Raw genomic sequence first — 25,638 nt, 5'->3', positions numbered from 1 at the left:
AAATCATGCAAAACCTTGGACTTGATTTATCATATGTAAGGCATTTTTATACATGTGAAAAAGTGATTATTGACAGTCTCTCTCAGTATCTGAGATTTGTTATGAATCTAAAAGATTGAGTAAAAATTTCTTGTAATTGTTAGTTAAATACATGGAGCTTTTTAGAATGGAAGGTAATGGATTAATTATATCATAGTCTAAAGTTTCTTGAATTTATACAGGTCTCCACTTTTGTGCTGAGTTTGTCATTCACTGGCTGAGTGGCTTTAGGCAAGCTGCTTTTTTTAAAACCACACTTCTGTCCTTTGCAGTATGGAGGTTATGATAACGGTTGACTTTCAGGGTTTGTGAGGATTAAAAACTCCTAGCACAATGCCAGTTTCATATTATTGTGTTTAGAGATGTTTAAATGTATACTTTTCATTTCAGGAGCTTAATAAGAGGAATATCCAAACGGTTTCAATCATTTTGGTTTCTATTGGAAGATGTGGCAAAAATATCAGTATTTTGGGGCAAGCTGGACTTCTGGCTATGCTAAAACAAGGACTAGTCCAAAAGATAAGTATAGAATATGTAACATATTCATGTGAGGGAAATATGATTAAAGGTATACTTTCTATTATTGAAAATTATCGAAAAATAAATAATGTGAACTTTATGTAAAACTTTAAGATAAAGTAAATATTTTTATAAACTGTGGTATATGATACAAAGATAAAGATCACAAGGAAACTCTGTATACAGGCTCCTTGATAATCATGTGAATTTAAGGTCACAAGACTCTTAAGAACTTTACTCGGTTTATTTTCTCTTTAGTTCATCTTAATCACTATTTAACTTTTTTTTTATATTGTTTATTGTCGATCTCTCATGCTAGAATGTAGGATTATGATTTTTGTCTGTTTTGGTTCATTATTGTATGCCCAGCATTGAGAACAGTACCTGGGACATAGTATGCACCCAAATATCTGAATTAATTCAGGTAAAATAATACCAAAACTTCTCAAATAGTAACAGTGTCAGAATAATCTAACTTGTGATGATAATTTATTTTCACCTATTATATGAATATATCTGAAGTAGGAATTTGAAGGGGGAAATAAATGTCTTCTACCTGGAGTTAGGATTAACTTCATCCATTCCCATCTAAACAGTGGGAAAATATAGTGAGTTACCAAAAAACAAAAACAATGAAGATGTTTAAAAGCATAAACTCATTTTGATACAATACTGGAATTTTTATCTTTGGTGTTTCTTTATTCCTAGGTTTACTGTTAATACAAAGATAGATAAAAACATTCTTAAAATTATTAAAATTTAATTCAAAGCAACTAATGTATACATTTGTTTTTTTTTTACATGGTTTCTTGGTTTGAAAAGTCCAAGGAAATTATTCTGAGTCAAGGAAATTCAACAGATGAAGCTGTCATAAATATGCTGGAAGACTTATTTGATCTTTTGATGGTAAAACTCACATTTGTTAACTGATACTGTAAAGCATGTGTTTATTTAAAAAGCAATTTGTATTGTATATGCCCTGAGTCTAAAAGTCACTAATAGATTGGTTAGTGACTTGGTTGAATTAGTCTATTCAGATTGTATAAAGCATTTATCCTGATTATTATAATTAAATAATTAGTTAATAAGTAAAAGTTAAATAATTATATGGTGAGTTTAAATGTAATCTGTTATTTTAATACTATTTGTAATGGTTTATAATGTAAGAGAGTAAATTATAAATCAGATATTCACTTTCTTTTCAGGCCATACATGACATCAATGATGAAGGTATAGTAAACATTTTATTTCTATTGGAACAATAACTTGCTGTTAGAGTGTTAGAATAATTTTGCAGTTTTCATAGTATTGTCCAAATATGAGTAATTTATTATCTAATTCAGGAATTGATTAATTTTTTCAGTAAAGGACAAGGTAGTAAATATTTTAGGCTTTGTGAGCCAAGAAAAAAAATTGAGGATATTATGTAGGTACTTAGATAACAAAAAAGAAAACAAATTTCCACAGATGTTTTATTGATACAATTCAAGATATAATATTTGAGTACAATGTTTTTGTAATACAGAGCTACTAATGAGGAGAGTAGCACTCTTTTTTAAGGGGGTGGCATTTCACTTAATTAAGGTTCAAAGTTAATGGTTGCTGTTATCAAAATTGATTGCAAATGTTCATTTGTTCATGGTTATCTGTAATGAGATTTTATGTATATTGCATTAAAAAATACCTTTTCATGCAGATAATGCCAAATACTGATATCAATTCATGAGCATGATTTTTAATTGAGCATATTCATCACTTGGAAAGCAATTATAGAATTATATTAGCTTCTTAATATTTGCCTTTTAGACTGTTATTGCATTGCAGATTAATCACTTTCAATTGAAAGTTAAATGGAAGCTCCTCAGTTGCACAGTAAAATAGATTTTGAAATATGGAAATTTCCTTTGCACTTAGATCAATGTCCAAAAATTTGGCTGGACCTGTAGTTGGAGCTTGGAAAAAAATATATACTCAGTTTCATCAAAATGACTCAACTGAAGTATGTTTCTGATATAAGCACTATTTTGCCTTGTAATTTTGGATTGAATTCCTTAAGAAAGATTATCAGCTCTGCAGCTCAAGCTAATTACCAAAGCCATTCAGTGGTAACCGATGGTGGCTAAATTCCTGAGAATGAATGAAATTCACCTTGACACTTCTGGTTCAATAGAACATGATAGATTCAAATATTTCCACAGAGTACCTGATGATGAATAATACAGCCTTACAAAAATTGGGAGTAGGTCAGATTTGGTTTGTGGGCCATACTTTGCCAACCCTTAAGTTAATGGAATAAAATTTTTAGTCGTACACTGAGAAGGTAGAACACTTTCCAACTCATCTTTTCACTTGTGGCTAGCTAGTATCTTGTGCCAAGAAATCAATCTAATTTATTTTATCTCTGTGTTGGTTGAGGAAGAATTACCTAGGATTGGTAACTGAGGCTGAAGAATTGTTTATAAGGCTTTGCCTTCAAAGCCAAAAGGGTTTTTTAAAATTATTATTTTATTGAGGTCATAATAGTTTATAACATTGTAAAATTTCAGTTGTACATCATTTTTTGTCAGTCACCATATATATGTGCCCCTTTACCCCTATGCCCACTGCCCAACCTCCTTCCCCTCTGATAAACACTAAACTGTTCTCTCTGTCCATGTGTTTATCTATCTTCCATCTATGAGTGAAATCATGTGGTGTTTATCTTTCTCTGCCTGGCTTATTTTGCTTAATACCCTTAAGGTCCATCCATGTTGTTGCAAATGGGACAATTTTTTCTTTTTTCTTTTTTTTTTTTGGTGAGGAAGATTGACCCTGAGTGAACATCTGTTGCCATTCTTCCTCTTTTTTTGTTTTATTTCCTCCCCAAAGCCCCAGTACAGAGTCGGATATCCTTTTTTGTAAGTCATTCTAGCTCTTCTGTGTGGGATGCTGCCACAGCATGGTTTGATGAGTAGTGTGTAGGTCCATGCCCAGGATCTGAACTAGCGAACCCCAGGGTACTGAAGCAGAGCATGTGAACTTAACCACTCAGCCATTGGGCCAGCCCTGGATTTTGTCTTTTTTTATGGCTGAGTAGTATTCCATTGTATATATATACCATATCTTCTTTATCCAATCATCAGTCGATGGGCACTTGGGTTTCTTCCACGTTGTGGCTATTGTGAATACTGCTGCAATGGACAGGGGTGCATAAGTCTCTTTGAATTCTTGATTTCAAGTTCTTTGGATAAATATGTGTAGTGGGATAGCTGGGTCATATGGCATTTCTATTTTTAAGTTTTTGAGAAATCTCCATACTGTTTTCCGTAGTGGCTGCACCAGTTTGCATTCCCACCAGCAGTGTACGAGGGTTCCGTTTTCTCCACATCCTCTCCAACATTTGTTATTTTTTGTCTTGGTAATCATAGCCATTCTAACAGGTATAAGGTGATATCTCATTGTAGTTTTGATTTGCATTTCCCTAATTATTAGTGATGTTGAACATCTTTTCATGTGCCTTTGGGCCATCTGCATATCTTCTTTGGAAACATGTCTGTTCGTACTTTTGCCAATTTTTTGATCAGGTTTGTTTTTTTGTTGTTGAGTTGTACAAGTTCTTTATATATTTTGGAAATTAACCCCTTGTCAGATATATGATTTGCAAATATTTTCTCCCACTTAGTGGGTTGTGTTTTTGTTTTGTTCATGGTTTTCTTTGCCTTGCAGAAACTCTTTAGTCTGTTGTAGTCCCATTTGTTTATTTTTTCTTTTGTTTCCCTTGCCAAACTGTACATGATATTTGAAAAGATCCTTCTAAGACTAATGTCAAAAAGTGCACTGCTTATATTTTCATCTAGGAGTTTTATGGTTTCAGATCTTGCATTCAAGTCTTTAATCCATTTTAAGTTAATTTTTGTGTATGGTGTAAAATAGTGGTCTACTTTCATTCTTTTGCATGTCCAGTTTTCCCAGCACAGTTTATTGAAGAGACTTTCCTTTCTCCATTGTATGTTCTTGGCTCCTTTGTCGAAGATTAGCTGTCTGTAGACATGTGGTTTTATTTCTGGGCTTTCAATTCTGTTCCATTGATCTGTGTGTCTGTTTTTGTACCAGTGCCATGTTGTTTTGATTACTATAGCTTTGTAGTATATTTTGAAGTCAGGGATTGTGATGCCTCTAGCTTTGTTCTTTTTTCTCAGGACTTCTTTAGCTATTCAGGTTCTTTTGTTACCCCATAAGAATTTCAGGATTCTTTGTTCTATTTCCATGAAGAGTGTCATTTAGATTCTGATTGGGATTGCATTGAATCTGTAGATTGCTTTTGGTAGTATGGACTTTTTAACTATTTTTATTTTTAACTATGTTTATATTCTTCCAATCCATGTGCATGGAATATCTTCCCATTTCTTTCTGTCATCATCAATTTCTTTCAATAACGTCTTATAGTTTTCATTGCATACATCTTTCACCTCCTTGGTTAAATTTATTCATAGATATTTTATTCTTTTTGTTGCAATTGTAGATGAGATTGTATTCTTTTTTTTCCCCCTCCCCAAAGCCCCAGTACATAGTTGTATATCCTAGTTGCAGGTCACTGTAGTTCTTCTGTGTGGGTCACCGCCACAGCATGGCTTTGTGAGCAGAGTGTAGGTCCATGCCCAGGATCTCAACCAGGGCAGTGAAGCAGAGCACACAAACTTACCACTCAGCGGGCCCCCAGGATTGTATTCTTGAGTTCTCTTTCTGTTAGTTTGTGATTAGAGTATAGAAATGTAACGGATTTTTGTAAGTTGATTTTGTACCCTGCAACTTTTCTGTAGTTGTTCATTATTTCAAATAGTTTTCTGATGGATTCTTTAGGGTTTTCTATATGTAGAATCATGTCATCTGCAAACAGCGAGAGTTTCATTTCTTCCTTGCCAATTTGGATACCTTTTATTTATTTTTCTTCTCTAATTGCTCTGGCCCAAACCTCCAGTACTGTGTTGAATAAGAGTGGTGACAGTGGGCACCCTTGTCTTGTTCCTGTTCCCAGAGGGATGGCTTTCATTTTTCCACCGTTGAGTTATGATGTTGGCAGTGAGTTTGTCATATTTGGCCTTTATTGTGTTGAAGTACTTTCCTTCTATATTGATTTTACTGACCGTTTTTATCATAAATGGATGTTGGATCTTGTCAATTAATGCTTTCCTTCCCTTTATCTTTAATGGTATAATTGTTTGCTAACCTGTTCTGATAGTTGAAATTTTCTGATTTTGTCTATCTCCTTGCTCAAGGCTTTGTAAACCCTGTCTTTCTTTTTTCAGATATGAGGGCCTTCTTGATCATTTCCTGTTGTGGGGGGGCATCTTGAGGCAATGAATTCTCTCAGCTTTTGTTTATCTTGAAAAATTTTTATTTCTGCATCGTATCTGAAGGATATTTTCGCTGGGTAGAGTATTCTTGGCAGATGGTTTTTGTCTTTCAGAATTTTGAATATATCATTCTACTTTCTCCTAGCCTGTAAGATATCTGTTGAGAAATCTGCTGAAAGCCTGATAGGGGTTCCTTTGTAGGTTGTTTTCTTTACCTTGCTGGCCTTAATATTTTTGTCTCTGACTTTTGCCAGTTTTCCTCATATATGCCTTGGAGAAGGTCTGTTTACACTGATATACTTAGGAGTTCTATTGGTTTCCTTTATATGTAATTCCAGCTCCTTCTCTAGGTTTGGGAAGTTCTCAGTTATTATTTCTTTGAATAAGCTCTCTCCTCTTTTTTCCCCTTCTTCTCCCTCTGGAATACCTGTAATCCTTATGTCGCATTTCCTAATTGAGTCAGATAGTTCTCTGGAGAATTTCTTCATTTCTTTTTAGTCTTAGTTCTCTCTCCTCCTCCACCTGAAGCATTTTTTATTTATGTCCTCTAAATTACTAATTCTTTCCTCCATAATATCACATCTATTGTTTAAGGATTCTAGATTTTTAAAATCTCTTTCATTGTATTCTTCTTCTCCAGCATTTCTGATTGGCGGGGAGGCAACTCCAGGAGTGAAAGCATTCCTGTGGTGGGCTGCCCTTTTCCCCTTCTCCTCTCAGAGTCATGTGCCCAGTGCCACATGAGGTCCTGTGCCCTAGATCACTGCTGCTGGGGAGGGAGAGGAGATCTCCTTACCTCCTCCACTGCCTCCTGTGGGGTCCAGCACCCCATCTTCACACATATGGTTGTGTGGATCTCTCAGACAGCTATTGTTTTGAGTGCAAGTCCTCTGTTGGTTTATGAATGTCTTTTTTGGTTTATCTTGGTGGGAGAGACTAAAGGAAGAGCTCACTCTGCCGTAATGCTGACACACTCTCCCAAAAAGTTTTAAAAGATCCATTGCTGTTTATTTCAATAATAGTTAACGCTCCCTTTTCATTGATTTCTTTGGAATTAACATAGCAATCTAGTCTAGGTTCTTAAGTTTTTAGGGGAGAAAACAGTTCTAAAGCACCAATGATTATAAAGTGATCCAGCTGTTGTTGTTTTTTAAGTAAATCATTATATCTTTTCACCTAATTGAGTGATTTTTTTTCTTTCAGTATAGTCACTTTGGAAAGTGGTACAGTTCTGTTGCAGTATTGCCATTATTTAAAATTATTTTTAAAATTTGCATTATGAAATAGCACATGGCCAATTTCTCTGAATATATTTAGTATTAAGAAACCTTTGTTTTGAGAATAGGGTTAACTTTTAGAAATAGCTATAGCCATTTAGATCTTCATGAGGTTGAGAGGTGTTTGAGGGCCATTATGGAATTTTTGAGGTATGACTATAAAGTAATGAGGCCAGTTTTCACAAAAACCTCAAAATAGAAGTTTCCACTTTTGACTGTATTTATTTCATCCAAAAAAGTAATACTGCCTTATGTGCCTGAAAGAAGAAGCTGGATCTGGAGTTATTCTTTTGCCAGAATTAAGGTCAGTCACATCCGTTGAATGTTTTTTTTTCAAAGCCACATGGCTAGTAAGTGACAGAACCAGGACTGAATTTCATGCTTCCTGAGCCCAGGCCAGTCGGTGGGCCTTCTTCTGAACTGAACTAGTACATCCTTTCCATTAACTCATATAAGAAAATATTGCCATTTAAAATAATTTAAAATACACATTTATCAATAATTTAACACTTTTATCCAGGTAAAAGACAAGTAGTGGAAAGTTTCGTACCTCGAATTTGTGCCCTGGTTATTGACTCAAGAGTGAATATTTGTATTCAGCAGGAGGTAAACTCATTTGTTAGATTTTCTTTTAAAACCTAAAAATGAGAAAGTGGAGAAAATTTGGTAGCAATTCATCAAATTGAATAATTATTTTATCTTGGCACTAAATTATCCTGTAGTGTATTTCTATTGTCTTAACAATTTGTTACCTGACAGGATTAATATATTGACTAAATATTTATTGAAAATTCATAATCATAAGGGTTTATGTATATATATAGTTCATGTGAAAATAAATTATACCATCCAGATTTTAGGAGTTCTTAAGTATTTAAATGCTAAAGATAACCTTTATTAGTGTATATATATATGTGTACATGTATATAAACATAAGAACAAATAATAAGGCAATATTTTTTGCTTCCTTAGTTCTTAGAGTAGTAATAAACATATGTCATATTGCAAAGAGTATAACTTCTTTAAGTACAGGAATCATGGTATATTTATTTTTGATATCCTGTATTTTATGTTTTATTGTATTCACTATTTTATACTTTATATTCTTTCCTCTACCCTTCTCCATTCCTTGTATAAAATTCTGTGATTAAGACAAAAAATAGACTTCTAAGTTTATGTACCTAGAATATTTCTCTAAATATTTAATGTTTCACTGAATATATAAAGTTAATGGATTATCTTTTTTTCTTTTCTAGACTCTAAAAAGAATGAATGCTATGCTTGACAAAATGCCTGAAGATGCCAGGAAAATACTCTCTAACCAAGAAATGTTAATTCTCATGTAATAATTTGTACTATATTGCTTTAATTAGTGGTTCAAGTCAAGAATTAAAGTATGTTTTATCAGGCAATAAGGCAACCATGAATTGCATTAACTGTTAAAACTGATGAACAGTTCTAAGTTTCTAATATAATTTATGGATATGTTTTCTTCAGAAGTGATGCTAGCCAATTGTAAATGTTAGTGAAATTATTTTCCCCCAAACGTATGGGCTTTCTATTTAATTGATAGTAGTATAGTATATAATCTTTTATTTTGATTCACAGGAGTAGTATGGGAGAAAGGATTTTAGATGCTGGAGGTAAGTATGTTTCTCAAAATGTTCATATTTGAAACTATTCCAAATTTATTAATAGAATATGATATCTCTTTAGTCAAAATAACATTGATGTTGTAATGTAGTGAGGTTATGTGAGAGAATTATAAACTGTACAATCAAGCAATTTTAATTACTAAGTAATTAAATGATAAATATCTGTGGAACTCAAATAATAATTAAGCATGACAATAGGAGTTGTCAAATATAATTTGTCCCTAATGGTAGATTTATGAATAATAACTTAATTTTCCCATAGATTTGAATTATTTTTGCTAAGAAATTCCTCAAATGGTGTTTTATAAAATTATGAGGTTTGGTATTCTTGGGATTGAAAGATTTGTTTTTAAACGAACATTTATTAAAAGAACTCAGATTCTCTTTCTTAAGTTTCATATGAGATTTTGATGTAGTGATTTACCTATAGAATAAACCACTGGCTTAAAGTATTTTGGAATAACTGTAAACATCATATTACACAAAAGGAAAACAAAGATTTCTGTGATTTATAGACCATTGAGTTATTTTGCATTTCTCAACTCTAATAATAATGGAAAGGCAGAGTCTTTGAATATTTAGGAGTTTCTTTGAAATATCCTTTTAAAAAACATTCTCACTCCTTCCTTCTTTTTTATTAAACTTATTTTGTTATTTGAGCTGTATTCATTCCTGTAATGATGAGATATTTCTAATCCATAGGAAGAAAATGGCAAACAATGGGTAAATTACACTAATATTTTCCTTATTTCTCTTGCTTGTTCTAATACTTTATAAAAGATATTGACTATAGAAACTCTTAGGTAGCATAATTTCAAATAATACATTAACACTTTTTTTTTTTTTTGAAGATTATGACTTACAAGTAGGTATCGTAGAAGCTTTATGTAGAATGACGACAGAAAAACAAAGACAGGAACTGGAATGTCAGTGGTTTTCAATGGATTTTATTGCTAATGCATTTAAAGGAATTAAAGACTCTGAATTTGAAACAGTAAGTAGTATAAAAATAACAAATTAATAACAGTTTCTTTAAATTACTATGCTTTTTAAAAGTCTCTTTTTTTAAATTAGGATTGCAGGATATTTCTCAACCTTGTAAATGGCATGCTTGGAGACAAGAGAAGGTAAATGTAATGCGGGATACAACCATTTACTGATAAAAAAATGAGCTCAAGAAGGGAGCACACGATGGTGAACTTTTAAAAATGTAACTTTGTTCTGTTATGTTGGAGTGTAAATGTCCATGGATATTTAAAACAATATCTTACTGTAACACCATGTAGGAAATTACTACACTGGTTGGCTAAAATAATCCTCCACGGGTCATATTTTGCTTTGTATATTTTAGAGGAAAAAATACATTTTTGTTTAATTAATATTAACTAATAACTTTGAATTTCTAAAATTGGTTTTCCATGTTTCAGAATTGCATATACGTTATAAATTTAGTGTTTGGAGAATAATAAAAATCTTGGTATAAGTATTACTTGACCTACCTCCTTTATCCACATACTGTAAAAAAATATATAGCAAACAAAAATCATCTTCTTTTATATTTAACATACTTAGGGATGTTCTTTCTGAGGTTCTTTAATCTTGGGAATGGGCATGGAAGGATAGGTAATGTAAATTTTGATCACTTTTGATGATGACAAAAGAACAGTATTTGCAGTGCAATGCCTGGCACCTTATAGATGCTCAGGACACATTGGATGAATAAGTTCCCATTTACTTACAGGGAAATAAAAGATAAGATGAGGGTTAAGTGTAAGGAATCATACTATGGATGTGAATCATATCTTTCCCTCTTCTATTCTAACATTGGTCAATTTATTTAACCTTATTTGACTCAGTTTCCTTAGCTGTAAAATAAGAATACTAATAATACCTACTTTATATGTTTGTTGTGAAGATTAAATGAGATTATTATATGCTAAGTGCTTATAATAGTATCTGACCAGGAAAGCATTCAATGAATTCAGCCAGTTTTATTAGCAGTATTATTCACTTCCAGTCTTCTTTTCCCATCTATGTCCTATGGGAACTTCCATTATATTAATAGTATAAGCTAAATTAGGAATCTTTGCTCATAGTCAAAAGCACAAAAAGTAATTTGGTGCAATCACTTTAGTCAAAAAGGTAGGTTGAATAGTATCTCTAAAGTAATATGCTTTTCTTCTACAAAAACAAATCTCCATTAAACTCTTATTTTTAAAAACTAATAAAGAAGGAGATATGATTTTATTTAAGTTGTTATGACCACTGCCTGATTTACTTTCGATCCTGGGCGTGATTTCTATGGCTAGTCAAGATTATGCTATCAAGGCTTATTAAATTTTTCTTTAACTCAAACTGCTTTTAATTTCAGGGTCTTTACATTTCCTTGTTTATCAGCATTTCTTGATAAATATGAGGTAGGTTTTAAATTTAACATATCTTGTTTTAGTTATTGGATGAATTTTGATGCTAGGGTCAAGTGAATTATACATTACAAATTGACAACATTAAAAATAGTCATAATTACATCACAAATACAGCTGGTCTAGGGTTCTGTATCTGTGACATTTTATGAAGTGGCAAATTTGTAGCCAAGGATAACTGAAATACAAAAGCTGTACTTCTTCAAATTTTCTTCTGTTTCCTTAATCAAGTCCATTATTGATTTATCATTCATGAATATATTCAAACTAATACTTTCAACCTGTTTTTGCACTTCGAATATTTGTGATTCCTTGGATCTAGGTAATTTCTGTGTGAAATATTAAAGCAGCATTTCTTTTGATTGTTTCGAAATTGATTTAAATGTTATACATCTCTGCTCTTTATCTTCCCTCACCTTCCAGCTATACTCTTTTCTTTAAGAAAAGGATACTTCCACCATGAATATAACATGATCATAATTTTATGATGTCACTTTTAAAAGCATATTATATACTTGTTTTATATGTTTATTTTGTTAGCTACAGATACCGTCAGATGAAAAACTTGAAGAATTTTGGATAGATTTTAATCTTGGGAGCCAGAGTCTATCATTCTACATTGCTGGAGATAATGATGTGAGCTTTCTTCCCTCTGTACCATATTATATGTGTGTATATGTATATATAAAATGTCTTAATTTAAGAATGTAGACTTCTTTGTATCTTTATTTTTCTAGCTGTTTTAGTATATTTTAGTTTTAGCTCTAGTAGTTTTGATTAGCGTGGTAACCTATCAAACTAACTAGAAATGAAAATTATTTCTAGTGTTTTATTGCAACAGAAAAATTAATGCTAAATTTTAATACTAGTTTTTTGACATAAGCTCTTGAGAAATCAATTACATGTTAATGACAGATAAATTTTAACATTCACGTGAACATTCATTTCATTCACATGAAGTGAATTGAATCTAGAAAAGACAACAGTTACTCAAATACAGAGGCATTCAGTTAAAAATAACATTAACAAATAATGACAAGTGATCTTAACTTCTTCATAAAACATTCTGTTTGAAAATAGTGAGGGATTGATTCTTACAGTAATATTTGGAAGCGAATTTTAGTTCTTTTCTTTCTGTGCTCTATTATAGATATATTTAAACCTTCCATCCAGATAGTGTATTTTCTAATGACCTCCTTTGAACCTGAGGAAAATTCTTGAGCCATTGTTTCCAAATAGCTACCACTTAATATTTGGTACATTGGCATACTTCTGTCTCAAACTGTATAGTCACTTTGCCAAAATCTGACTAAGAGTTGATCTGCATTGGCTTTAGTTTTTTCAGTCTGTCTTTTGTAAAATCCTGCTTTCTTATTCCAGGTAAACTCTTTATAGATGAACACTAACCAAATACCTCTTAGGAATTCCACATACCTTTCTTTCTTTTTACTTTAGGATACTTTTTTAGAATGCTTAATTAAAACTGAGTTCCAGATACTAGCACTGCTTCTCAAGGGCACTGACAGTTTTCATTAGTGTATTTATTCCTACAGGGTTTGTAGGAGTATTTTTAAGTGGATTTTCTTCAGGAACTGGACTTTCATTTTGAAAGAAGAGTGTAGAATAGGATTGATGTAGCTCCTGTTTTCACTCAGTTTGGTCTAATGGATGATTCAGACAACAAAATAAGCAATTATAGTATTATAAATGACAGGGATAGTATAAAATGCATTTGTAAGTGTTAAATGCCTTCTACGTTCCAGACATTGATCTAGAGATGCTGGGAGATTCTTCTTCCCCCAAAATATATTTAATCCTCTGGATTTCTCTAGCAGTAGTACTTTCTCTCTGTATTCTCTCTTACTCTCCTAGAAGCCATTCTCCATTAGTGGCTTCTTAAAACTCTTCTTTTGTCTCTTTAACATGGCATATGAGGGTCTTTATGATCTGGCCCCTGGCTATTTCTGTGACATCTCAGACCATTCTCTATGCTTGCTATGTTCCAGCCACATTCAGTTTTTTCTATTCTTCTAACACAGATCATGTCCATTTCAAGGCTTTTTACTTGCTGGTTCTTCTGCCTAGAAATGTCCTCCAGATCTTTGCATCTTTACTCCTTCCCATTTGGATTTCAACATAAATATCACCTCCTTATAGAGATATACTCTGGTAACCAATCTAAAGTAGCCTCCCAGCCACATTATATCACATTTTCCTGTTTTATTTCCTTTATAGTAGTTATTGCTTCTTAAAATAATTTTGTTTATTTGTTGTTTGTTGTCTGTTCCTCCCCCCCATAGAATACAAGATGCATGATATCAAGAACCTGTCTTTTCTCATTTATAGTTATTCCAGGGCTCATATTTATTGCAAGAATGAATAAATATAATATTCAAAGGAAGATGTGATAGGATGGTTAGCGCATAGAGTGTGAAGGAGATTGGAAAGAAATAAGGCAAAGTGGAGCCAAAGAAGGATTATAAGTAGGAGGAAACATCAATTCAATGAATGTTTATTAAGAACTTACTATGTGCCAGATATATGCTAGGCACTGAGGATCACATTCATATAAAAGATTCTTCTGGTGGGGAGAATGGATTAAAAAGGGACAAGACCAGATGCAGTTAGGAGACTTTTGCAATAATCCAGGTGAGAAATCATGGTGGCATGGTTTCAGAAAGTGACCAGTGGGGATGGATGGAAATGGATAGATTCCAGAAAAACTTGAAAGGAGGTAGAGTTGAGCAGATGTGGCGATTTGTTTGTAGTAAAAAGAGAAAGGATTAATAAAATTTGTGTGACTGGATGGGGGATGCTCTCACAGGACATAAGTTTTGAATGGGAAAAATGATGAGTTCCTATCTTTTAGGAATGGTATCTAATTTTTCCTGTGATTTTTTTGTAAATTCATTAGTATTTTATTCAGTTAAGCAAATTTTCAATGAAAATATTTGGAAGGGGAAACCATTTTGGGTTATTGTTCTTGTGCATTCAATGTTCGAGTCTAAGGACAATCAATGAGTGGGAATTAAGGAATGAGTATGATTTCACAAAACATTTCAAAGGAAGAAATGACAGGATTTGGTAACATTTAAGAAAAGGATATCCGCTAATAAATGCATAGTCATTCTTTTTTTGATCAAGAATAGGAAACCATAAAATTAATCAATACCATCATTTCCTTTTAAGAGTGAATGAATAGATTAAATGTGACATGTATAATATATTAAGCAATCAATCGATGGAGTGAGAGAAGTGTTCTATCAACTGGTTAGTTAGGGATACTTAATAAAAAATAACCTATATTGTTTGTATAACTTAAAAATGATATTTAAAGAGACTTTAAAGTGGGATTAAATTATTATTTATTTATGGTCAAAACCTGTTTTTAAATTAAAGGGTCATCAGTGGGAAGCAGTCACTGTGCCTGAGGAAAAAGTACAAATATACAGCGTTGAAGGTATTGAACTTGTTTTCTATGATTCTCTTCTTGATTCTTATCATTTGGAGTATAAGTTGCATGCTCTCTGGGAAAACAAAATAGACTGATGAAAGCAAAATCAATGTTTTCATATGTTCACATTCCTAAATTTGATAGTTCAAAATCATCAAATTCCCTGACTCCACATTTCCGCCTATCTCCCAGCTCCCTCCTGTACTTGTTTCCTTCTCTGTCTAGTCTAAAACCCGTGATCAGTCACTTTCTGGTCAGTATGTTCAAGCTATTGCCCTCCCATCTATTTGTTTGATTAGATCCAAACATCTGGTTTCTCCACTCCTGTAACTGGAATTGTACTGTAATTGGAACTGCAGGACAAAATTGTACAACTTGGCAGACTGGTACCACTGCAAATTCAGATATCAAGACATATTTTAGTCATTTCAATGGGCATGTAGTGGTATCTCATGATAGGTATTATATGCATTTTCCTAGTGGCCAGTGATATTGAGAACTTTTTCTTGTGCTCAAGGGTCATTCATATATCTTCCTTTCTGAAGTATCTGTTTAAATATTTTGTCCATTTTTTGCTGAACTGTCTTTTTTTATTACTTTTTGGGTTCTTACATATCCTGTATATCAATTCTTTGACAGATATGTATTCTGTGAGTATTTTCTCCCAGTCTGTATTTTCCTTATTTGTTTTCTTAATGGTGCCTTTAATGAGAAGTGTTTAAGTTTGAAGTCCACTTGATCAGTGTTTTTCTTTTATAGTTACTGCTTTGTGTAACCCCAAAAATTTTTTAATAGTACCAAGTCACAAAAATGTTCCCTACTTTTCTGTAAAAGCTGTATGATTTTAGCTCTTATGTTTAGGATTATGATCCATCCCAAATTAATATTTGGTTATGGTGTGATAAAGGAGTTGAGGTTCATTATATCATATGGATATATAGTTATTCTAGGACTATTTGATGAAAAGGCTTTCTTTTCCCCACTGGATTTCGTTGGTTCCCTTGTTGAAAATCAAATAACTTGATATAAATGCAGGTCTATTTCTTGATGCTGTAGTCCATTCCATTGATGTTTGCCAATCCCTGTGCCAGTACCGCACTCTTTTAATTAGTGTAGATTTACAGTTAGTTTTGAAGTCCGATAGTGTAAGTCTTCCAACATTGTGCTTTTTTTTAAGACTGCTTTGGAAGTTCTCAATCTTTTGAATTTCCACATAAATTTTAGAATTAGCTTATCAATTGCTGCAAAAAGCCTTCCAGAATTATGATTGAGTTTGTAGTCTGATATAGAAAGAAATAACATTGTAACAATAGTGTTTCAGTCCATGAACTTGGTAGATCTTTCCGTTTATTTAGGTCTTTAATTTCTATCAACAGTTTTGTAGTTCTCAGTGTAGAAGTCTTATCAATACTTTGGTGAACTTATTTGCAAGTCTTCATTCTTAGGTTATATGCTTGTAAATAGAATTTGTCTTTAATTTCCTTTTCCAAATTTTTTCTGCTGGTATCTAAAAATACAATTGATTTTAAAATATTTACCTTGTGTCCTACAATCTTGCCAAAGTCACTATTTAGTTCCAGCAGTTGTAGTATAGATTCCTGAGGATATTCTAGGTAATCTGAAAATAGGGATATGGTTTTACGTTTTCCTTTCTGATCCTTATGCCCTTCCTTAATTAACTTCCTTTCTTCTTTCTTTCCTGCCTTCCTTTCCTTTTCTATCTTCTCTCCCTGCCTTTATTCTTTCCTCCCTCCCTTCCTTCCTTCCTTTTTTTTTTTTTTAAGATTGGCACCTGAGCTAACAACTGTTGCCAATCTTTTTTTTTTCTGCTTTATCTCCCCAAATCCCCCTGGTACATGGTTGTATATCTTAGTTGCACGTCCTTCTAGTTGTGTCATGTGGGATGCCACCTCAATGTGGCCTGACGAGCAGTGCCATGTCAGCGCCCAGGATTTGAACCTGGGGAAACCCAGGGCCACTGCAACGGAGCGCACGGACTTAACTGTTGGCCACAGGGCCGGCCCCCCTTTCTTTATTTCTGCCTTTGTCTTATTGCAATGGCTAGAACCTCCAGTACAGTACTGAATAGAAGTGGTAAAAGTGGTCATCTTTGCCTGCTTCATCATCTTTGCTTAGGGAAGAACATTCAATATTAGACCATTAAGCTTGATGTTAGCTGAAGATTTTTTGTAGATATCTTTCATCACACATGAAACTATCTTGGCAATCAAGTTAATTAGCATATACATCACCCCCAACTGTTCTTTATGCTCCTTTTAATCTATCCATCCCTTCTCCTATCCCATCCCCAGGCAATCACTAATGATTTCTCTACCATGGATGAGTTTACATTTTCTAGAATTTGTATAAATGGACTCATACAGCATGTAGCAATTTTTGTCTGGCTACTTTCTTTTAGCACTGTGTGTGTGTGTATTTTAGATTCACCCATGTTACATGCATCAATAGTTTATTCCTTTTATTGCTGGGTGGTATTCCATTGTATTTGTTTATCCATTCAACTGTTGGTGAGTATTTGGAATGTTCCCAGTTTTTAGCTATTATATAATACTGCTGTGAATATTCATGTATAATTATCTATGTGGATATATCCTTTTGTTTCTCTTGGATAAATACTAAAGAATATAGTGGCTGTGTCATACCATAGGTATATGTTTACCTTTTTCAAAATCTTCCAAACTGTTGTCCAAAGTTGTTTTATCATTTTACATTTTCCCCATTTTACATTTTCACCACCAGTGTATAAGAGTTCCAGTTGTTCCACATCCTTGCTAACACTTCATATGATGAATCTTACCTTCTTACCGTATTACACTGCCTAGAACTTTCAGTACAATGTTGACTAGAAGTGATGAGAGCAGACTTCTTTGCATAGTTTCTGATGTTAGAGGAGAAAGCATTCATTTTTTGTCAGCGTGAAGCATTTATAGTGATAGCTTTTCATGTATTCTCCATCAGATTGAGGAAATTCTCTTTATTGCTGATTTGCTGCTGAGAGTGCTCCTTGATCATAAACAATGTTGGATTTGGGGAAATGCTTTTCCTGCATCTATTAATATGATAAATGGTTCCTTAATAGAAATATGTTGATTTTCAGATGTTAGACAAACTTTGCATTCTTGGGATAAACCCCACTTGGTTGTGATATATTATCCTTTTATATATCATTGGAATTAATTAGCAAAATTTAGTTAGGAATTTGGTATTCTATATTCTGGAAGGTCTGTAGTTTTCTTGTAATGTCTTTCTTTTTCGTTTTCTTTTTTTTAGTTTCAGGATCAAGGCAATGTTACACTCAGAATGAATTGGCAAAGTATTCATTCCCTGCTCTTCAGTTTTCTATAAGAGTATGTGTGGAATTTATAATGTTTCTTAAGTGCTTGATTGTATTTACCAAAGAAGCAGTCTAGGCTTGCACTTTTCTTTGTTGAAGACTCTTAACTACAAATACAATTTACTTAATAGGTAATGGGTCTTTTTTTAGGTTGTGTATTTATTCTTGAGTAAATCTTGGTAATTTGTGTTTTTCAAGTAATTTGTCCATTTCATTCATGTTGTCAAATTATCTGCTTTGTAAAGTGGTATGATTCCTAATTCTCTTATTACTGTCTGTAGACGCTGTAGTGACGGCCCCTCTGTCACTGCTGATATTGATAACTTGTGTCTTATCTTTTTTCCTGACTGGTCTGATGAGAAGTTTATTAATTTTATTGATATTCTCAAAGAACCAGCCTTTGGTTTCATTTTCAATTTAATTGATCTCCGCTCTTATGTTTATTATTTATTTTCTTCTGCTTACTTTAGTTTTAATTTGATTTTCTGTTTCTAGTGTCTCAGGGTGGAAGTGATCTGAGACCTTTCTTCTTTTCTAATATAGCCATTTAGTGCTTTAAATTCTCCTCCTACATACTTCCTTAGCAGTATCCTACAAATTATGTGTTTTGTTTCCATTTTCATTAATTTGATTCTTTTAAAATTTCTCTTTTGATTTCTTCCTTGACCCATAGGATTATTTAAAAGTGTTTTATTTAGTTTTCATATATTTGCGATTTCAGCGATATCTTCCTGTTATTGATTTCTAACTTAATTTCGTTGTTATGAGAGAGCATACTTTGTATGATTTGAGAATCCATTTAAATATATTGACACTTATTTTATGACCCAGAATATGGCCTATCTTGATAAATGTTCTGTATGCACTTGAAAGGAATATGTGTTCTGCTTTTGTTGGGTGGCGGGTTGGGCTTATAGTGTTGTTCAAGTCTTGTACATCCTCACTGATTGTCTGCCTACTTGTTCTGTCGGATATTGAGAGAGGGTATCGAAGTCACTGTAATTACAGTAAAACTGTAATTGTACAGTTTTTTCCTGCTCTTTCAGCCCTGTCATATTTTGCTTCAGGTATTTTGAATTTCTATTATTAATTGTATAAACATTTAGTCATATTATCTTTTCTTGATAAATTGACCCCTTTATCATTATGAAATGCCCCTATTTTCCGTATGGTAATATTCTTTGCTCTGTAATATAGTTTATGTACTATTAATATATCCTCTCGAGCTTTCTGTTGCTTAGTTGTAGCATGACATAGCTTTATTTTTAACTCATTTCTGTCTGTATATTTAAAGTGAATTTCTTTTTTTCTTCTTCTCCCCCACCCGCCCCAGTACCTAGTTGTATATTCTAATTGTAAGTCCCTCTGGTTCTGCTATGTGGGATGCCGCCTCAGCATGGCTTGATGAGCAGTACTAGGTCCGTGCCCAGGATCCAGACCAGCAAAACTCTGGGCCACCAAAGCAGAGCGCACAAACTTAACCACTTGGCCAGTGGGCCGGCCCCTAAAGTGAATTTCTTTTAGGCATCATATACTGCGTCTTGTTTTTTAAATGAATTTGACAATCTCTGCCTTTTAATTGTCGTGTTTAGTGTGATTATTGATAAACTTTAATTTGCCATCTAGTTTTTGTTTTTTCTACCTGCCATTCCATCTGTCATATTTCTTTTCTTTTCGTCTTTGTCTTCTTTTGTATTAATTGACTTTTCAATTATATCATTATATCTCTTTTGTTGGCTCCACACCCCTTTTTTGAGTGGGTGATTTAGGGTTTATTTTATACATCTTTGACTTAATAGTGTGTAAGTTCAAGTAATGTTATACACCTTTATGTGTAATATAAGAACATTGTAACAGTATACATCCATCTTTGCTTTCCTGGCCTTTGTGCCATTGCTGTCAATAGAACAAAAAAATTTTTTTTCACTTCTGCATGTGTCAGAAGCCTCACAATATGGTATAATGATTTTTTCCTTTATGCAGCCAATTAGCTTTAAAAGAGATTTTAAAAGTGGGTTAAAAAGTATTTTATATTTACCTGCATATTTACCATTTCCAGTGTTCAACTTTCCTTTCTGTAGACCCAGATTTCCATCTGGTATTATTTTCCTTCTGCCTGAGTGACTTCTCTAATATTTCTTGTGTTGCAGATGTACTGGTGATAGGTTCTTTCACTTTTTATATGTTAGAAAATATTTCGTTTTTATTTTTGAGAAATACTTTTGACGCATATGGAATTCTAGATTGCCTATTGCTTTTCTTTCAGTTTAAAGATGTTACTCTATTGTCTCCTGGCTTGCGTTGTTTATGATGAGAAGTATATTATCACTTTCATGTTTGTTACATTTTATTTAAAATCTTTGTTCCCCTTGACTGCTGTTAAGATTTTCTCTTATCACTAGTTTTAAACAATTTGATTTTACAATCATGCACTGCATAACAATGTTTCAGTCAATGATGGACCACATATATAATAGTGACCCCATAAGATTAGTACCATCAAGCCTGCCTGTGTGGTAGGCTATACCATCTAGGTTTGTGTGAGTACACTTTATGATGTTTGCACAAGAACAAAATCGCCTAACAATGCATTTTTCAAAATGTATCCCCATCTTTAAATGATGCATCTTTAAACGACTGTAGTGTTTTAGTGTAATTTTCTTTATGTTGTTTGTTCTTGAGGTTCATTGAGCTTCTTGTTCTGTGGGTTTATAGTTTTCATCTGTTATTCCTCAAATAATTTTTCCTGCTCCTTCTTTTTTATTCTCTCCTCTGGAGACTCTGATTATACATGTACTAAGCTACTTGAAGTTTCCCAAGCTCAGTGATTCTCTGGGTTTTCTACTCTCCCCCATCCTACACTCCTCCCACTCTCTTTTTCATTTGAATAGTTTCATATTGCTGTGTTTCATGCTCATTAATATTTTCTTCTGCAGTTCTAATCTGCTTTCAGTCCTATCCTGTATAGCGTTTACCTCAGGCATTATGTTTTTAGTTTTTGGAAGTTTGATTTGGGTCATTTTTAAAGATAAACTTTTGTATTAGAATAGTTTAAGATTACGGAAAACTTGTCAAAATAGTATAGAAAGTTTCCATATATACCCTCACCCAGTTTCTCCTATTTTTTTATTGTGGTAAAAAAAATTAATATAAAATTTACCATCTTAACCATTTCTAAGTGTATAGTTCAATAGTGTTAAGTATATTCACATTGTTATGAAACAGATCTCCAGAACTTTGTCATCTTGCAAAATTGAAACCTCTGTATCCATTAAACAATTCCCTTTTTCCCTCTCCACTCAGCCTCTGGTAACTACCATTCTACTTTTTGTTTGTATGAATTTTACTATTTTACAGTATATGTATACAGGAATAATATAGTATATGTGTTTTTGTGACTGGCTTATTTCACTTAGCATAATGTCCTTGCCTATATGTTTAACATCTTACATTTTTATGGTACATTTGTCACTGCATCTTAAAATGAAAAGCCTACTTGAATCCCATCTATTCCTCTAGCTATCTTACTCTTTTTCCATTCGTAGCCAATTTTGCAAAAATAATTTTTACTAAAGCTTTCTTTCTCCTGCTATTCATTCCTGTTCTTACTAAATTCTCTTTCACATCCCACTCCACTGAAATCTCAGATGTCAAGATAATTTTATTGTTAGTATCCGTGTACACACTTCAGTCCTTATACTGACCCTTCTCCCACGTTTGACACTATTGACCGCACTTTCATTTTTGTATCTTTTTTCCTAATTTCTCAACTGATTTCTAGATAGAGATGTGAGTAATAAACTATTCACTTAGATATTGCTGCAAGTATCTGAAACCCATGTCTGAAACTAAACTCATAATTTTATCTCCAAGAGCTCTTCCTTTATCTCCTATCTCCACAAATGGTGTGATAACCTTCCAGCTTCCCCAAATACAGAAGCCATTCTTGATTGTTTTCTCTACCATAGTTAATAATTTTCCATGTTCATTCATTTCTATCTCTTAAAATCTTTTGAGGGGCCACACTGGTGGCATAATGGTTAAGTTTGAGCATTCCACTTCGCCGGCCTGGGGTTCACAGGTTTGGATCCCAGGTGTGGACCCACACACCGCTAATCAAGCCATGCTGTGGTGACATGCCACATGCAAAGTAGAGGAAGATTGGCATGGATGTTAGCTAAGGGACAGTCTTCCTCAAGCAAAGAGAGGAAGATTGGCGACAGGTTAGCTCAGGGCCAATCTTCCTTACAAAAAACACCACAAAAAACAAAAAAAATTTTGAATTTCTTCTCTCTTCCTTTGTTTCATATAATTTCTCATGTTAATCATTGCCATCACCACCTAATAAAGTTCTGTGTTTTCCGTCTTACCAAATATTTTTGCACATAATTGGGCAAAAATGTTATTTTCATTTTTTAATGGCATAACTTAAAGTTGATTTCAAGATTTATTTTCCAAAATATAACTCATCTTAATTTTATTAGGACATTTTTATTAAAAATTAAGTGTGTATGTATGGATTAAAAGTGGGGTTTTTTTTGAGCTTCTGGGTTGGTACAAGAATGCGTCTACGTGCTGGGAGGTTGGTGCACCCTCAACTCCACAGGATCAGGAACTCTTGTGCTCAGGACCCTTCCGTACCTTGGACTGTGTATCTCTTCATCTGGCTATTCATTTGTATCCTTTGATCTCCTTTGTAATAAAGTGATAATCTAGTCTCCCTATATGGAGCAGGCAAGATCTGAATTTTTACATGAATGGCACTTGTGGAAGTTAAAGAAGTGTGGACCCTGGAGATCGAGCAATATTTCTAGTAAAAAGAATTTCTGCAGTTGCAGACTGAGGGGATGGGGAAGCAGCATCATGACAGAGTGCAGTTAGATCCTTTTATGTGTAGTTTATAGGAATTTATAAAATAAAGGCTCCATGGACAATTTCTTTTAAAGTTTTGTTTTGAATGGCTTTACAGGAGAAAGCATAGTATTTTCATGTAAGTATAGTATACTGGAATGGAATCCCAGTAAAATACCAAGATAACCTTATAAGATCAAAAAATGTTGATATCTGTAAGTACTTGGATTTTATAGCAAGCAACAAAATAGGAAGTTTTCTGGTATTTTAGTAATATTGCTAACTAACTGAAAAGCAAGCTATGGTATAGTCCAGGAAGTCAAGGCAAATATCAGAAATAACAAAGCCAGAAATAAAATATAACAAATATCAATAAATTCTTATGCAGTCTCGATATATGTGGAGAATAGTTTCTACAAACAGGTACAAAGCATTCAGTGAAATAATAAATCTGAAGTGATTCTAAAACTATGTTTATGTAAGCTGTAAAGCAAATATTGCATTCACAAGTTCACAGAAAGCTGCAGAAAAAATCAAATGCATATTGGAGGGATATAACAATCAGCAACATATTCATAAGGATTACAAATGTTTCAGTCTTCATCACCAAAATCTGAAACATAATCATCTTCAAAGTTGCGTAAAATTTCATCTTTAAGGCCTGAAAACTTATTGCTGTTAAAATTTGTGATTTTTTTCCCCCAAAAAAGCTACTGGCACTCTTTGAGTTAGAAATTGTGTCACCACTATCTTCAAGCAATTGATAATTCTTAATAACATCAAAGGACATTGCTGTGGAAGTTTCATGAGCATATACTTGCAAAAGCGCATAGGACATTTTCTCCTTGGGCATGCCTCATAAGAATCAGAGGATTTTATAGTCAATAAGGACGTTTGTCCTTTAGGATAGGTCATGGAGTGGCCAGTAGAGCTTCTCCTGATTTACAGACAAATTTTTCTACTTGATGTAGTCCTTCTCCCTTAGGATGTTTTCCTCCTGCCCCAAAGTATATACTGGGGGCAGGTGTGGAGACTTCTCAGTCAACAACAGGAGCACCACCAGAAGTAGGACAAGACCATAGGGACTTTTAGTCCATAATACAGGCACATTAATTGGGGGCCAGGTAATTTTTTGGTAACTTTTTGGAGGAAGGGAGGTGACTACCTGTTATAAATTGGCATAACAGTATTTTATTTTCACTGGATTGATAAATTCATTGAGGATTAGCACTGTATCCTTCTTAGCTCAAAGTTTCCTAGTTTTTATCAAATTTTTTTATTGATTAAAACCTCAAATTTTTATCAAATGTTTACTGTCAATATGTTTGTAGGAACTGTGAATTTAATAGAAATGTTTGAATAGATGCTTATGCCATGAAATATAGTCATTTATGGAATTAAAGTTATTTTCTTTGCCTCTTTTAAATTAATAAACTAGATGTATTCGAGGGATATTTATTAAGAACCTGTTAGTGTCCAGACTGTATTCAGGGCCTTAGCTCATTAGCTATTATATTGCCCTGTAATTTATAGATTAGTAAACTGAGACTCTGGAAAGTAAATTGACTTGATTTTCTTACATAGGTAGTCAGTACTAGAGTTGATTAAATACTGTTTTAAATCCTAAAATTTAACTTTATTTCAATTCATTTTAATTAATATGCTGTATGCTTTTCTTATTTATGGTATGCCTATGGAATGGTATCATAGAAATTAATATAAACTAATCAGTGTGATGTGTTTGTGTACAGTGAGAGAATCAAAGAAGATACTGACCATAATTCTGAAAAATACAGTAAAAATTAGTGAAAGAGAAGGGAAAGAACTGCTTTTGTATTTTGATGCATCATTAGAAATCACTAATGTGACACAAAAAGTTTTTGGTTCAAATAAACGTAAGGTAAGTGCTTAAAATCTTTTTAATAAATTTCATTAAATTTTCATAATTCTGGAAACTTTCACTTACTTGGGGCTATAAGTTTCAATGACTTTTTCTACAGTTCTTAAAATGACATGTAGATTTTTGGTTCTTTAGATTTGCATTGTGGAATAGCCATCACATTGTTAGCCATACCATTTGAGATACCTATTAGAAAGGATCTCAGATGACAAAATTAGCAGCAGCTCCTGAAAACATTTAGTGAATTTCTGCCAGGTGTTTAAAAAGTGAAATGAGACAAAGCCGTGTTTTCAAGACGTTAAACACTTTTTGTGAGAATTACAGAATATACTCAGAAGAAATAAATAAGTGGCATAGGGAAAATGAAGTATAAAAGTTGAGGAAAAAGAATGCTCATTAAGAGTCAGATTTGAAAGAAAGGCTGTGGAGATGGGGCTTTAAATGGCCTTTGAAGTTGATGGATGAAATATAGATAAAATGCTTCCTAGGATTGTGGAAGACATTCTGAATAGGATATTGTTTAACTTGGAATCTAAGGTGACAATTCATGTTATGTTTGGGGGAGATATTCTGTTGCCAAGTTTGGATAGTGCATGTCTTATTCTGTTAAAGCTGCTATAACAAAAATACCATAGACTGGGTGGCTTAAACAACAAATGTTTATCTCACAGTTCTGGAGGCTGGGAAGTCCAAGATCAAGGTACCTGTAGATTTGGTCTCTAGTGAGGGCCCACGTTCTGGTTCATAGTGGCCATCTTTTCACTGTGTCCTCACATGGCAGAAAGACCAAGGGAGCTCTCTGGGGTCTCTTTGAAAAGGGCACTACTCCCAT

General features: G+C 33.2%; 1 protein-coding gene across 1 annotated transcript in view; it reads left to right on the top strand.

The window, feature by feature from the left end:
- SYCP2 (synaptonemal complex protein 2) overlaps window positions 1–25,638 on the top strand; it is a 78,371-nt gene that overhangs the window by 13,229 nt on the left and 39,504 nt on the right. Inside the window, exons 4-15 of the mRNA XM_046679046.1 lie at window positions 430–558; window positions 1,360–1,464; window positions 1,764–1,788; window positions 7,689–7,774; window positions 8,425–8,510; window positions 8,777–8,811; window positions 9,675–9,817; window positions 9,898–9,950; window positions 11,195–11,240; window positions 11,787–11,882; window positions 14,646–14,706; window positions 24,658–24,806. Of these exons, the coding sequence (XP_046535002.1) occupies window positions 430–558; window positions 1,360–1,464; window positions 1,764–1,788; window positions 7,689–7,774; window positions 8,425–8,510; window positions 8,777–8,811; window positions 9,675–9,817; window positions 9,898–9,950; window positions 11,195–11,240; window positions 11,787–11,882; window positions 14,646–14,706; window positions 24,658–24,806 (1,014 nt within the window). The remainder of the gene's footprint in view (window positions 1–429; window positions 559–1,359; window positions 1,465–1,763; window positions 1,789–7,688; window positions 7,775–8,424; window positions 8,511–8,776; window positions 8,812–9,674; window positions 9,818–9,897; window positions 9,951–11,194; window positions 11,241–11,786; window positions 11,883–14,645; window positions 14,707–24,657; window positions 24,807–25,638) is intronic.

The sequence above is a fragment of the Equus quagga genome, chromosome 12 (assembly GCF_021613505.1).
Source record: "Equus quagga isolate Etosha38 chromosome 12, UCLA_HA_Equagga_1.0, whole genome shotgun sequence".
Classification (NCBI taxonomy): domain Eukaryota; kingdom Metazoa; phylum Chordata; class Mammalia; order Perissodactyla; family Equidae; genus Equus; species Equus quagga.
This window is presented reverse-complemented; position numbering and strand designations above follow the sequence as displayed.